Source organism: Schistocerca cancellata, chromosome 4, assembly GCF_023864275.1.
Source record: "Schistocerca cancellata isolate TAMUIC-IGC-003103 chromosome 4, iqSchCanc2.1, whole genome shotgun sequence".
In the NCBI taxonomy this organism is placed as follows: domain Eukaryota; kingdom Metazoa; phylum Arthropoda; class Insecta; order Orthoptera; family Acrididae; genus Schistocerca; species Schistocerca cancellata.
Genome location: NC_064629.1, coordinates 401,615,279 through 401,630,713, shown reverse-complemented (window position 1 = coordinate 401,630,713; position 15,435 = coordinate 401,615,279). Strand labels below are relative to the sequence as shown.

Genomic DNA, 15,435 nt, shown 5'->3' with positions numbered 1-15,435 from the left:
TTTGCTAACAACGTAAAATGAACACTCTCCGTCTACAAAATTTTGGTGCAAGTTCGTAATAACAGGCAGAAGGCCAGAGTGGAACAGAACATGTAGATAAATTGCCGGTTTTTAAAACGTAAAATGTGGTATAATAAAATACAATTACGTTGAATGTATTCTTCAAACGTTCGAAAATTCGCTAGATTTTATGCCAGAAATATATTTTTTCTACGATTTAAAAATGCTGCAAAAGCACACGCACATAATCCTAAATAGTGTTATTATTTTCAATTCAAAACAGACGGCGAATAATTTTCCCCAGAAAAAGGAAATGACAGTGCGGCTGTGGGGCCCGTAGCACGTGCTATACGGATAAACCGCCTCTGGGAGCGACACTTTCGCCACTACAGAGTTTCTGGTTTTCTGTACGTCTGTTGCCGTTTGAGTGTACGTGTTTGAGCTGCGAGCGCAGGTGAAGAGCTATAATTGGTTTGCAGTATGCGCGGCCAGATGCAACAGTTGCTCCTCCCACCGTGCCGTGCCCCCACCACTGCCGCCTCGCTCCCCGCCCTCGCCTGACATCTGGCGGCAGCCGTGCGACACAGTGGTGGGGGGATAAGGCCGCGCGCCAGAGGCGGAGTCACTTCAGTCTTGGCTTTGCCGACCGCGGTGTAGTGTGTGTGGAGCCTGCTGCGTGCCTGCGCTTGGCGTCGTCGCGTGCGTACGTCCGAGCCGGGTCCGCACTTGGCCGGCAGTCATCGTGTGTGTCCCAAGTCTCTGTAAGTGATGTAAGCTTCTGTTCGTTCCGAGGACACCACCCCTACCGAGAATGAGCGTGTGCAGCCGAATTTGTTTAGCTATTGTTGCAGTATCATTGCTTTTTGATGTGCAAGCGCGAAGCATCGCTAGTGAGCACGAGGACGTTCGTAAAGGCTGCGGTTGGGAACGTACGTCTCCTTACGACGTGGGACACGGAAAGGATGAAGACGCAGTCAGACTAGATTGTCAGCTACGCACTATCGACGGGATGCAAAGCGTAATAGAGAACCTGACACTACCACAGATAGACAAGGTCCAGTCGCTACGTATCGAGTGCAGCGACGTGCTTTTCTACGAGAGTAAAGTGTCGGGAGATGGTCTACCCGATCACACCGGCCGTGGCTTCCTGTCACAGCTACGTCGCCTCCGAGAGCTCAGCATCGAGACTTGCAAGATCCTAAAACTGCCACGGGCCGCCTTTTCGTCGCTGAGGGACCTACGAAATTTGACGGTGCGTACGTACATCAGGGAGTGGCTTGCGGCGACGGCGCTCGAATTCGACCAGGAGACCTTCCTCGGCCTGTCAGAACTTCGCAGCCTCGACCTCTCGCACAATAACATATGGAAGCTGCCGGACGAACTCTTTTGCCCACTGTTTTCACTGTCTCGACTCAATATGTCGCACAACAGGTTGCAAGACATGTTAGAACTGGACTTCTCCGCGTCTGCTGGCAAGACGTGTAGCTTGGTGCTAGAATTCCTGGACCTCTCCCACAATGACATTCCCTGTGTTCCTGACAACGGACTGACAAATCTCCGTTCGCTACGAGAGCTGTACTTGCAGAACAACGCTATTACTTCGCTGGGCGACAGCGCTTTCAGTGGAGTAAATAAACTGCAAGTACTGAATGCGTCTAGTAACGAGTTGGAGGCGCTTCCTCCCGAGGTGTTCCAGCCTACTCGGGGTCTGCGAGAGCTTTATTTGAGAAATAACTCCATCAGCGTGCTGGCACCGGGGCTGTTAGAGGGACTAGATCAGTTAACTGTCCTGGACCTGTCGCACAACTACCTCACTTCTTCTTGGATCAACAGGAATACTTTCAGCGGGCTCGTTCGTCTCGTCGTGCTTAATCTGGGTTATAACAACATCGCCCGCGTCGATCCGCACGTTTTCACTGACGTGTACAGTCTACAAGTTCTGAATTTGGAGCACAACGGAATTGAAACGATAACGGAGGGCGCGTTCAGCGCCCTGAGCAACCTGCACGTGCTCACGCTGAGCCACAACAAACTCGCACACGTCGACTACTATTATTTCAGCGGGCTGTTCGTCGTCAACCAGCTCTACCTGGACAACAACAAGCTGACTGCCATTCACCAACGGGCCTTCGAGAACTGCACTCACCTGCAGGACTTAGGACTGAGCAACAATCTCCTCACGGTGGTTCCTGCCGCCCTCGGTAAGTTGCATTTCCTTCGTTTTCTGGATATAGGGAGTAACAGCATAGTTAATGTGTCTAATAATTCGTTCGATGGGCTAGGGGAATTATACGCTCTAAGACTCATGAACAATAACCTGGAAAATTTGCCGAGAGACACGTTTTCTAGTTTACCGCGGGTTCACTTTTTGAATGTGGCCAATAACAATATTCGCTTTGTTGAAGCAGGTTCGTTCGCCAACAACCCGCTTCTCCGGATGCTGCGTCTGGACGGGAATCAGCTGACGGACATTAGCGGCATCGTGTCTCATCTGCCAGGACTGATATGGCTGAACGTCTCCAACAACCGTATCGAGTGGTTCGACTATTCCTTCGTACCCCACAGTCTTCAGTGGCTCGACTTGCATAAGAACAAATTAAAGGAACTACGAAATTACTACGAAACTGGCAGTACCCTCCGACTTCTAATGATAGATGCCAGTTTCAACTACATAACGGAAATTGGCGAATCGTCGTTGCCAGACAGTGTGGAAGTCGTGTTCTTAAATAACAATCGGATCACTACTGTCGCACCGAATACGTTTATTAAGAAGACGAATCTCAGCAGAGTCGTGCTGTATGCCAACAACATAGAGAAGATGGACATGAGCGCACTGACAGTGAATCCGTTGCCGGAGGAGAGAGAGCTGCCACAGTTCTATATCGGTGGCAACCCTTTCGTGTGCGACTGCGACATGGAGTGGCTGCAGCGTATCAACCACCTGGGCTACCTGCGCCGGCATCCCGTAATACTGGACTTGGAAACAATCGTGTGCACGCTGGTTTTCTCTAGAGGCTTAAAGACGAAGCCACTGATGGAGGTGGATCCGTTACACTTCGTCTGCACGTACGAAATGCACTGCTTCGCCCTGTGCCACTGCTGCGACTTCGATGCTTGTGACTGCGAGATGGCTTGCCCCGAGAACTGCACGTGTTACCACGATACGGCTTGGGCCAGTAACATCGTGGACTGCGCAAATGCCGGCTACAAGCACGTGCCGCACAGGATACCTATGGACGCGACCGAGATATATCTCGACGGAAACGATATCGGGGAATTGCCGAGTCACGTCTTCATCGGCAAGAAAAAACTCGAGGTGTTGTTTCTCAACAATAGCAATATCCAAAACATCAACAACAAGACATTCAACGGTGTGACGTCTCTGCGGGTGTTGCATTTGGAGAACAATCGCATCCGGGAACTCCACGGTTACGAGTTCGAGAAAATGAGCACCTTGAACGAACTGTATCTGGAGAACAACGAGATCTCGAGTGTGGGCAACGCGACGTTCGCGGACATGCCGCACCTGGGGGTGCTGCGCCTGGAAGGGAACCGGCTGGAAGACTTCAGGCCGTGGGAGCAGCTGGCGGAGGGCACGCAGACGCGGCTCACGGTGGGCGGCGCGGGCAACGTGTGGCGCTGCGACTGCGAGAGCGCGGTGCGCCTCCGCGCCTGGGCGCACCGGGACACGCTCGAGCGCCTCGCGTGCGCCGCGGGGGGCAGCGTGGCTGACGCGCTGCTCCGCTGCGACCGGCCGCGCCGCGGCAACGACGCCGCGCCCTCCTCCGTGGTGCAGCGCGGCCCGGCGGACGGGGCGGCCGGCTCGGCCTTCGCCACCTACGCACCTTTCCTCGCCGCCGCCGTCGCCGCGCTCCTGCTAGCCGCTGCCGCCGCCCTGGGCTACCGCTTCCGCCACGAGGTCCGCTTCTGGGTGCACTCGCGCTACGGCGTGCGCCTCTTCGGGACGGCGCCCACCGCCGACCGCGACGACGACCGAGAGCGACTGTACGACGCCTACATCGTGTACAGCGTCGGCGACGAGGACTTCGCGGAGCGCCTGCTGGCGGCCGAGCTGGAGCAGCGCGGGTACGCCGTGTGTCTGCACTACCGGGACATCCAGGTAGACCCCGAGTCGGTGTACCTGGCGGACAGCGTGGCGAGCGCCGCGGAGGCGTCGCGGCGCCTGCTGGTGGTGATGTCGCGCTGCTTCATCGACTGCGAGTGGACGCGGCCGGACTTCCGGCGCGCGCTGGGCGCCGTGCTGTCCGCCGAACAGAACCCGGGCCGCCTCGTCGTGCTCGTCAAGTGCGAGCCCAGCCCCGACCTGCGGCCACTGCTGCGCGGCTGCGTGCCCATCGCGTGGGGCGACCGCCGCTGCTGGGACCGCCTGTGGTACGCCATGCCCGACGTGCGGCGCCGCGGCGGCCGGCCGCTGCCCGCCGCCACCTCCGGCGCACCCGCAGCCGCGGCGGGCCCCGTCGCCACCGGCCGCCAGCGACAGGGTAAGACCGCCGCCACTGCCGCCGCCGCCGCCGCCGCCGCCGCCGCCGCCGCAGGCGTTCGCCCCGTCGCGCGCTACACGGCCGCGCCCACAGCGCCCGAGCCGCGCGTCCACGGCCAGCAGCAGCAGCCGCCGCCGCAGGCCGCCGCCCGGCGCCAGCTCGCGCCGTCGGCTCCGCAGCAGCAGCAGCCGCAGCCGCACCCGCACCTGCACGCCCTGCGCCACACGCCGACCACGACGCCGACACAGTCGACGTACGTGTCGGAGAACTCGTCGCAGCGCACCACCGACCACGAGGAGGAGGACGAGGAGGAGTACGGGCCGGGCCTGCACCGGCACAGCTACATGCAGATCGACGACGCCGGTGGCGAGCAGACCGTGCACGTGTACAGCAGCATCCCGGACACGCTGCCGCTGCGCGCCGTCGGCGCCAACGGCAGGACGTATTTCGTGTAAGCCGCGCCCCGCCGCGCAGCGCTGCGCCGCGCGTTGCGCATTACACTTCACAGTATTATAAACTTTGCATTTACCTTATAAAGGACAAAGACTGTGCATATCGCATTGCTCGTCACCCGCGCATTCTGGGCAGAAACTCTGGTCATCCCTCTCGCGACTGAGAGTCAAGGTACGTGTGAAATTGTACGATTTTGTCGTAATCGTTCACTGTTACGAAAGGACGTGTACCGTGGAAGTGTCTGTTATAACGACGATTTACGATGTACTTTGCCGTAAGCTACAATTTGTGTGTGTTTATTCTAAGTCTTATATCTGAAACCAAATATTTGTTGTAAGATTTCGAGATGTTAGCCTAACAGAAGGTCGTAAACCGAATACGGGACGGTGCGCGCGAGGTGCAATCTTTACTTCGGTGTAATTTGCCGCTACTTTATTAAAAATATGTTTTTACTTCTGTGCGCTTTCGATAGACTTTATTTCTCCCGAAACTTAAAATACCCGTAAAACTGCAATTTGCATTTTGAGATCGAGAACGGTTTTACCTTCTGTGAGAATCGTAATTTTAAACTCGTGTGACTTTTTTGTTAAATTACCGATATCAAATCTCAGCTTTTATTTTTAAAAATTAGACTCGTGTTTGCGCCTCGCTTTCCTTCTGTCAGGCATCTTGAGAGAATTAATGTCGATGTCCTTATTTAATTATGTGTAATAATTTTTTTGCACTGGTATTTGCTTGTAGTTCCCTTCCTGAGGAGACATCAGTCTACCGTGTATTATTTTCTAGTTGTCCTGCTGTATGCCTGATGACTGTGATAACAACTGTACTGACAATGCAACGTAAAATAATAATTTATTATTTTGTTACCATTTTTTAAACTATCGTTTTCTTCCAAAAATTATTTTCCTTCGAAACCTGTTACATATTTATTTTGTTGTTCGTTATTATTTTGTTTCTCACTGTCGCACGTCGCATGTATAGATCGTTTTCTACGTACTTTTTCTTTTTCTTAGTTCACCGTATTTTGGAAAATAAACGCAGCCGGCAGAGAGATTAATTTCTGAGCCTGCCATAATTTTCTTATGTTAATTTTTAGAGCTTTGCTTAGGTGTGGCCATGTTATCGTAAAATAGTTTCTGGAACGATAAATGGTCTGTAGAAACTAGCCGCAATGTTCGTCAAAATTTTCTTACTAGAGATTTCGTTATTTCTGTAGAAATTTTTCAATTTCAGCACCAGTCTCCACATATATTTCCTGTTCACTTGTTTGTGATTACTTTTTCGTGCTAATAATACGTAAGGCCTCATATGTCATTTCTTAATTATAAAACTGTCGCTTCTTTTACACGGCTGTTACAGAATGAATGTTATTTTTCTACTTAGCGCATTATTCGCTTTAAAATGATTGTGGTACTAATAATAGAATATTTTCACCGAAATTACATTAAATTTTGTTGTAGGTGACTGCAAAGCAAAATGCGATTCTCGAAGAAAGTAAGGTGAATGAGTCATAAGGCTTACGCTACGAAATATTGTTATTGCAATGATCGAATATATTTTCACACAACTCATGCAGGTTTTGTCGAAGAGAAAAACAGTACAAAATGCTCTACTGGAAGACTATTACTGGAAGATTCTCAGACGCACCTCTTTATTTACAGCATTTTGACATTTTAAATATTTCCACTGAGCGCATAGCGTACGACAGTTCAGTTGAATTTCGTACTATAAAAAAGTAATGTAATTCAGTATTCACGCAGATTCTTTTTTCTGAAATTAACAAAAACACTCCGCGGGGTATCAACATCTCTAAATCGCAGTACTTCATTCCGCATATTTTTGTTTAATTTGCTGCCGCAAGTGCCTGGTTTATTTGTGTTTAATTATTGAGAGTTTACTCGTGGCATCGGGTAGACTGCTTATTCATATTATATCATCACTTTTACATGCTACAGAGAAAAAGGAAGCCAACCATCATAATACCTTTCCTCATTAAGCAGCTTATTCATGTGAGCGTCACTATAACAATGGAAGCGCTTATGCGCAGGGAAGGCAATTTGTATTGAGCTATGGGCGTCAAACACATGATTAACGGCAAGACGTCTCTATTTAACACGTTATCACTTAACTAAAACTTTACAAGACATGACTTTTGCTTTGGTAAATGTGAGTATCTTTGAATACAACAGCGTTGATTCCGTTCTCCTCTATGATATTTATAATTAACTTGCAGTTCAATTGACGCCCAATTTTAAGCTTCGTTTGCCTCTTGCTCATTTATTCAATAGGAAATCCTTTCCGGTTTCCACTCTTTGTAACTGAGAAAAAGAAACTGTATGCTTTAGTCGCTGTTCGTCATGTACTGTTTAGAAATAGCTTAACTTTGAAATCAAAAACTATGAAGCCAAAAGCTGATGTTCTTCCCTGACAGTTGCTCATTTGTAATTTATTGGATTTTTTTAAAATTTATAGCTAGCTTGAACACAGCAATATAAATTTATAATGTGGCGACTGGTATTAACTAGTTGTTTCTGTTTAGACGCTAATGCCTTGCATATCTTGCCGTCATGAGCGGCCTTTGAGTGCATGCAGTGTCTCCTATTCTGTCGTGAAGATAATACTGAAATTAACTTATGGCTGTGCAACCCCTTCCTATCATTGTCGGTTTCATGATATTGATTCGTTATGTTTGCTTTTCTAACAGTGTCATATTCATGCCCAAAAATGTGTTTCTCTAAATAACTGTTGTCAAATATTTTCAAAGAATTCAAATACTTCTTTGCCGAATATTTCTTTTGACCGTCTAGTGTGTTCGAGATATTCTGAGCATTCGTTTTCCAGGAGTTCTTTATTTTCACTGTGTTTTGACAACTTTTGGCGTGTCAGCATTGTAAATCGCCAGCAACTTATTCCCTGCCTTCAGAGGCACCATAATAACTTCAGCATTTTTAAAAGCACAATTATGTTGTCACAGGAACCGGTAAAATTTAACACATCACGAAAGAACGTTGTAAGTATAGATGTAGTCATCTGGTGATACTAATTATGTCTAGACAATAAAAGCTTTTACAAAACGTTTGTGGCTGGTTGTGGATTATTACAAATATTTTTGAAGCATAATAAGGAGGAGTGTGAACTGCAACTGTTTTTAACTTGTCATAGCCATTTTTGAATTTATTTTGGATGTGCTTATACTGTTGCCTGCTTGAAGGAAGCTGTGCTTTCTTCTGTAAAAGAGTTACTTCGTTCTTAAACTGATTTTATTATTTCAGTTAACAGTAACTACTGAGTGGTCGCCAGGAAAAACGGGCTAATTCTGGAATTTTTAATTCTAAATGAAACCGACGTTTCGTAGAATTTCGTGTTATTGACTGTGTAGAGTTACTTACTAGAGACCTCATTTCAGATTCAGGTGAAACTTACACTGGTTAGCAACTGCTTGAAGCAGAAACCTAGTACTTCTGAAGCTCGTAGTGTCCTGAAAGAAAGGAGTAAAAAAAAAAAAAAGTACACAGTAAATGCAATATAAAATTTTGCCGTCACTTTGGCATTTTATGGAGTTACTTCCATCCAGAAATCCTGGTAACTTGCAAAATATCCCACAAGAAGTTACTGAGTGTAAATTCTACTGGAGGATTCGAATGTATTTCCCAGATTTATCTTTGGATCAGAATATTCGTGGTGAATTATTGAGTGTGGATTTTGAAAGACATTCATTACCAGTTTTAATTTCATGTCACGTTATCGTACAGAATAGATACTGCTTTTCTACCAATGATATTTTCTGTGAATTAAACGTTTCAGATTAGTACATCATAAAATAATTTCGTTGAACTAGGACCTTCGAATATGATTTTAAACTTGATGAAAGTCCCATTTTGTCATCTGTAATTTCACTTAAGTAGGAAACTGCATAAATATTTCATGATCGTGATCATAGACTTCGTAAAAGCTTCAACAAATTTCAGCTACTGAGAAAATTTGAATGAAAATATTGGCCTCATACTATGTGTTTCTTGTCAGATGACACCACGTGAAATTTTGCTTTATCTCTCAGTGCTCGTGTCATAGACGGTATTTGTGTTGCATACAAAGATGAACACCGTATCTGAGACATAAAAATCTGTGTTAATATATGTTCTTCAGAGTTGGAATCTTACTTTTTCCACAACTTTATATTTCAAAAGCAGTCTGCATTGGACCTAAGGAAAGGCTTCCTTTCTGATTCATTTTAATTAAACAGTCTAATTCGTTATTATTTTCAAAGTCTGGATTTTGTGATAGGGTGTATTCAGTGACTGTGTCTTTGGTTGATTAAAAGTTTGTTATATGCTAGTAATTTAGCGCTACTATATTTCATGTTCAGATATTTAGAAGGTATGTGTGTTATTTGAGTTCCTGTAATAGAGTTATACACCCATAGTATATTGTCATGTTGAATTCTCAAACGTTTATGATTACACTGAAACTTCCAGTCGTTTGATAACCAAAACCTGGTTTTGTGTTAAGACTGCTCACTGTGCTCAGTTTTAAGATGACTGGTGCCAACAATAATCTAATCATGTACTGACTCACGTCGACCGATTTATGAATTTTTTTCCAATTCTCGAAGCAGCAATTCATTGCAGTTAACTCATTAGAGTATCTTCACCACTGAGGTCTATGCCTCCCTAAAAAGGATGCAGACAAGCACGTCGTTTCACGTATAAATTTGTCCAGTTAGGCTACTGGCATACACGAGCCGACAAGGGAAACGTCTTTCCCCGGGAAGGGGATACCTATTTAACTCAAGTCGCTCCTCTCGTTGCACTCAAGTACTTATGTGGAGATTGAGTTTACCCAGGTGACCAGGATCAGTGGCATCAGACTCTCTCATCACAGTCAAATGGGGATAATACCTATGTGCTACGGAACAGCGACTATCAAAACGCTTATCGGTCTTATAAACATCGTATCGCATGCAAAAGCGATAAAATAAAAGAAAAAAACCTGTACACCTTCATGACTCAGGAAGCCCTGAAAAACAGCGAGACTCACGCCCACTATTAATTTTTGTTCTCCAGAGAGTTTCTGACGTGAAACGTAGAAAGGTAAATTAGTTAAGGAACAGAGAACACAATAATCAAACTGAGTAGTTTAGTGAACTTTACCTATCCACGTCCATATTTGATTAATAATTTTAATCTAATGACTGATTAACTGCGGGCTATAAATAAGAAGTACTGTTTTCATTACTGTTATCAGGATAACTATCACGCTCCTCGAAATTGCAAGTATTTCGACAAAAGGATTTCCACATAGCTCAGTTCATGTATATGATACAAAATACTCTATGAAATGTGTTTTGAATTTATAAGAATTCTTAAACGAGGGAATCGTCGAAATCGTTTAAAGAATAATTTCATTTACGTTAACGTTTCCATGCCGACACTTGTGGAGTAACGGTCTTAACTTTCGTATCGTTGTAGTATTTGCAGATTATTAATACTGCCTTTTCTAATTTCTGTTAATCTCATCGTTCTATTATTCACAATATACTAATATTGCCATTTGCATTGCTTCATTGCTGTTCTGGATATTAAGGCTGTAACTGTTAGCTTTCAAATCTAGTAATTAAAATCCTATCCAGGTTAGAGGAGCTCGCTGCAAATAAGCTTCTGTACGGAAAACAATAGATGCCCACTAAACGTTTATCAAGCAGCATTACCACGTTTTGCACACGATACTAGTGTTATAATAAATCCCATTACACAAAAAGTTGCAGTAGAATTTGGTAATAACGCTTTTCAAAGAATTATTAACTGGTGTTCTACAAATGAACTCTTCTTTAATTTTGAAAAAAAAGCACTCTATGTTATGTCTGTACAACAAACACACATATCAACTGATATAGCATATGAACAGGAAGCAGTAAACATGGTAGAACACTAGGTTTTGGGTGTACATAATGATGAAACGTGAACCGAAAGAAATATATTTCTGAGCTGCTCAGTTATGTTCACCTACTTTTGCTGTTCGTATGATTTGCTATTCCTGGAAACAAACGAATCAAACTCCTAACATATTTTACATGTTTCCACTTAATAATATCTTGTGGAATAATTTTCTCATCACTTAGAAAAAAAGAATTGCTTACACGAAAGCTAGCAGTAAGAATAATGTGTAACGTTCACTCATTTTCATCTTGCAGGTTTTTTTTTATTTTTATTTTAAGGAGGAAGGCGTTCTGACTGCACCTTTACAATACATGTATGTATTCGATAATGAAATTCGTCATACACCATCCATCACAATTTGGGAAGAATAATGTCCATTTCTGCAGCAATCAACAATAGAAGGAAAAGTGACATTTACTACTCATTATTAATGAGTGGCTCAGAAAGGAGTTCAATATGCACCAATAAAAATTTTTGATCATTTGCATAATAACATAGTTTCTTGACAGGTTGCAGCGCGTTTTTTAAAATCTAACCTAAAATCATTTCTTCTGGGCAACTCCTTCGTTCCATGGACGAATTTGTGTTTAAAAACTGTTGACCTGATTGAAAAAAAAACCTGCCTGCGTAGGACTGAAAACAATATATTCATTAATGTTAAAACTAATCATGAATAAATATCCTGCTAATTGACTTGTTCCACATCATTTCGATAAAAAAATTGTTCAAACTAGTCATGGAACATGTAACTAGCTATCTAAGTAGTCGTAATAACTGTAACACTTGAATTGAATTCCCAGAAAACTACTGCGTTAATGATGAACAAACAACGCCTCTGTTCCACAGCTAATATTGAGGGAGTCGATAACAATCTCCTACGGAGAAACTTTTAAAGCGACACAAAAAAATAAACGAACAATTCTGTAGCTGAAGACGGTCGATTTTTTAATTTTCTTTTTTTTTTCATATGTGGCTCGATTTGGACTTGTTTTCACCCACTATGGACAGATTGTTTCTATTAATCCAGTGGCAGTATGTTCTGATAAAGTCAGCTGTCCAGTTGTAAACTGAAGAAGTAGGGACAGTAATGGTGATCGTAAAAGCTTACTGAATGTAACCAGCAATACTGAATGTAACCAGCTTAAAGAATATACGTCCTGCTTACGCCACTTTCAAATAAGAACAGATTAGAGACGATGCACTATCATGGGGCTTTAAGTTATCCAGGCTTTTACTGTGTGGTTGTCGATACATATATTTTAATTGGGAACGTAAAATGTTATGTAGGGCCAGACTTGTTAGTAGCGCATTTAGAGATATTTGGTGGACGGTTAGGTAATGCACGTGGAAGAATTTGAAAATTTCGTTAAAAAAACATGCCAGAATTTCTGATTATTGTAGGGAATTCACAACTTGCGCACTAGTTTATAGTCGAATGTACATTTCATTGAAACACAGAACAACCAAATTCATAATAATTCATGATTATTCTACGCTCAGAAGTCAATAGCCTATATAGCAGACATTCTGTAGTATTGACTTTCTCGATACATCATATTGTTTTGGTTTATAACGATAGGTGCAAGTGACGTTCAAGCCGTCTGTTTAGATTATACTTACACCAAACTGCTACTATCCTATGCAGTGTTATGCGTAGTTGACATATAACAGTAGCCACATTATATGTAAATTTGCTTCGTTGTTATTCGAGTTCAATGGCATATGATTCTTTCCATGGTCTTCGATGTGATCTAACCAGTGCAGAAAAAGTATGTGTTCTCTAATAGCGTCAGTTATTTGTTTCAGTATTAATTTTATTAGCCACTAAAAAAGCTTCACTTGACGTTTTCACTCGCAAAGAAATTCGCTGGTACATTGAGAAGCATAGCGTTGTAGACTCCGGTCTCTCGATTAGAAAACCTTGGACCTGAGCAACATTTGGGTTTTTGGACGTTAATTTCTGACCTGAGGCTTGCTTCTGTTTGCAGCGCTCTTATATTTGAACAAAAGGTCCCCTCATTCGTTTTTTGCGGCATTGTGGCTGCGTGGTGAGCGAGAGACTACAGCTTCAAAGGTATGGAGTTCGATCCCTAGTCAATTCCTGTTTGTTTTCTGGGGGTTAATCACTTATAGCAGTTATCTGTACAAATGAAGAATGCCAAACTGAAATGTAGTTCGAAATCCATAATCAACTGTAGGCATCCATACCTAGCGAGGTCATTCATTTCACAGGTCGGAGGAATTACTTACAATAGGACAATGGTGTCCAAACCAATCTTTAAGTAGAAGACAGGCCTGTTAGCGACTGTTGTCGGATTGTTGCGATGTCTTCAGCATTAATTACTTTTCGAGCTGCTGATTTCGACAAGGACGAAATGTTGGTGATATCTTCCACAAATGATGTACTAGGGAACGGAACACAGTTATCATGTCGTGTGGTAGCTAAACTGCCCTTTCTATGCGGCACGCGCATCAAGCCAGAGACTTACTTCTGCCAGTAACTTCTTAAGCCCCGAAATTTAGAGCCACCTGTGGACTAACCCTGACGCTCATGGTTTGATCAGGAAATCCGATGTCAAGAACATTAATTTTATTTCTTCGTACGACAGCATAAAGTATTTCGTTCTTGTATTAAAATATTTCGTGATGAACCTTCCAACGGATGTCGTAAGATCTCATTTACTTTCAATGATGATGCCATGACTGATGAGAATTAATCGCTTTTATCAGAATTATAGAAAGTACGTGCACTTCATTTCCATTCTGCTATACTTGTGTTGCTATTTCGGTATTTAATAATACAGAGCATAAACCAATTTCTTCTTCTACCTCGCAGCCTAGATGAAAGATTTTTCAAGTCTGTGAAACCCTTCAGAAAGAAACTCACTGAAAGCAACCACTGTCTGGCTGAATTCCTTGTGAGGTCATCTCTGTTTTCCAATATTTTCTAAATTACATCAGGCGAATGGACAAATCCTTTAAACATTTTCTTTTTCCAATGACATGTACGTTGAAGTAAAATCTCTGTCGCCTTTTACACGAAATTAAATAATGTTTCTCTAGTAAAACCCTGTGTAAGCATGTTTGCTTATGAAACTTTAGTGAATTTGTCACTTGGATTTAACAATTTAATGCTAGCTTCCAAATTATTTTCCTCGATTACGCTGATAGATGCTTACACATCACCTACATTCTTGTTGGCTACATGCAATCAGAGCCACCAGAGACCGTTTCCACTGTTACCTAATTTCAACAAACTGGTAATCGTCGACTCATTCACTTCTTCCAGTGACTACAAAAAAATGTATGTGAAATCTTATGTGACTTAATTGCTAAGGTCATCAGTCCCTAAGCTTACACACTACTTAACCTAAATTATCCTAAGGACAAACACACACACACCCATGCCCGAGGGAGGACTCGAACCTCCAGTGACTACAATGACATAAAACTCCCACAAATAGTTTTGCTGGTTATTACGTGAGAATGTACTGATTCTCATAGGAAGCAACTGAATTTTAAATACACTATCTGATCAAAAGTATCCGGACACCTAGTAGTGGACATTAACACGGTCTGAGGCCATCCTTCGAGTTCATGACGGCTTGAACTCTGCTGGAAAGGCTTTCGATGAGGCGTTTGAATGCGTGTGGAGGAACGACAGCCCATTCTTCCTCAAGAGCCGAAATCTGATAAGGTAGTGACGCTGGACGGTGGGGTCTGGAGCGAAATCGACGTTTTAACTCATCCCAAAGCTACTCCATTAAGTTCAGGTCGGGGATATGGGCTGGCTAGTTCATTTCAGCAATTATTTTCCACAAAACATTGCCTCAGAGATACTGTTTTGTGACAGCGTGCATTGTCCTGCTGATATACCCATCGTCTCAGAATTGTTCCTCTACTGTATGCTTAAAATATGTTCGTATCCTTCCACATTTAGCGTTTTTTAAAGTGTAATAAGGGGACAATATCCTAACCACGAAAAACACCCCTATACCGTAACACCGCCCCCACCATACATCACAATTAGCACTGCACTGATATCACGGCACTCGCTAAACCCAAACTTGCCATCGGATTGCCACAGGGAATAGCGTGAGTAATGACTCCAGATCGCTCGTTTCCTGTCATCCACTGTCCAGTGGCGTCTCTCTGTACTCCACCTCAAGCTACGCTTAGCAATGACTACAGAAATGTGTGGCTTATGGGAAGTTGATCGACCTCGTTCTCCCATTCTTTTTAACGCTTACGGCCAGTCATTTTCCTAGCTGGGCTACTGGTAGCACTTTGCATATCACGAGTGATTCCTGCCTTTGGTTTCATGTAATTTCGTCACAGTCAGTCTCCGCAATCCTCGGCAGTCACTGTCTGTTAGTGTGTGAAGTCGGCTTTAGCTGTGATTGTTCCTTTGCGTTTCCACTTCACAGTCATATCACCAACAGTCCACCTGAGCAGCTTTGGAAGGAATGAAGTATGTCTGATGGGAGGTTGCATCAAGTGGCTAGTCCCTGAGCAACTGCTTCTCTACTGACAGCACAATTCTC

General features: G+C 43.9%; 1 protein-coding gene across 1 annotated transcript; it reads left to right on the top strand.

The window, feature by feature from the left end:
- The first annotated feature begins 643 nt into the window (after positions 1–643).
- On the top strand, positions 644–5,789 carry LOC126184222 (toll-like receptor 6). Its single transcript, XM_049926589.1, has 5 exons — positions 644–2,201; positions 2,409–3,868; positions 3,920–4,421; positions 4,464–4,582; positions 4,691–5,789. The coding sequence occupies exons 1-5, from the start codon at positions 812–814 to the stop codon at positions 4,955–4,957; spliced, it is 3,738 nt and encodes a 1,245-aa protein (XP_049782546.1). The 5' UTR covers positions 644–811; the 3' UTR covers positions 4,958–5,789.
- Positions 5,790–15,435: the final 9,646 nt, after the last annotated feature.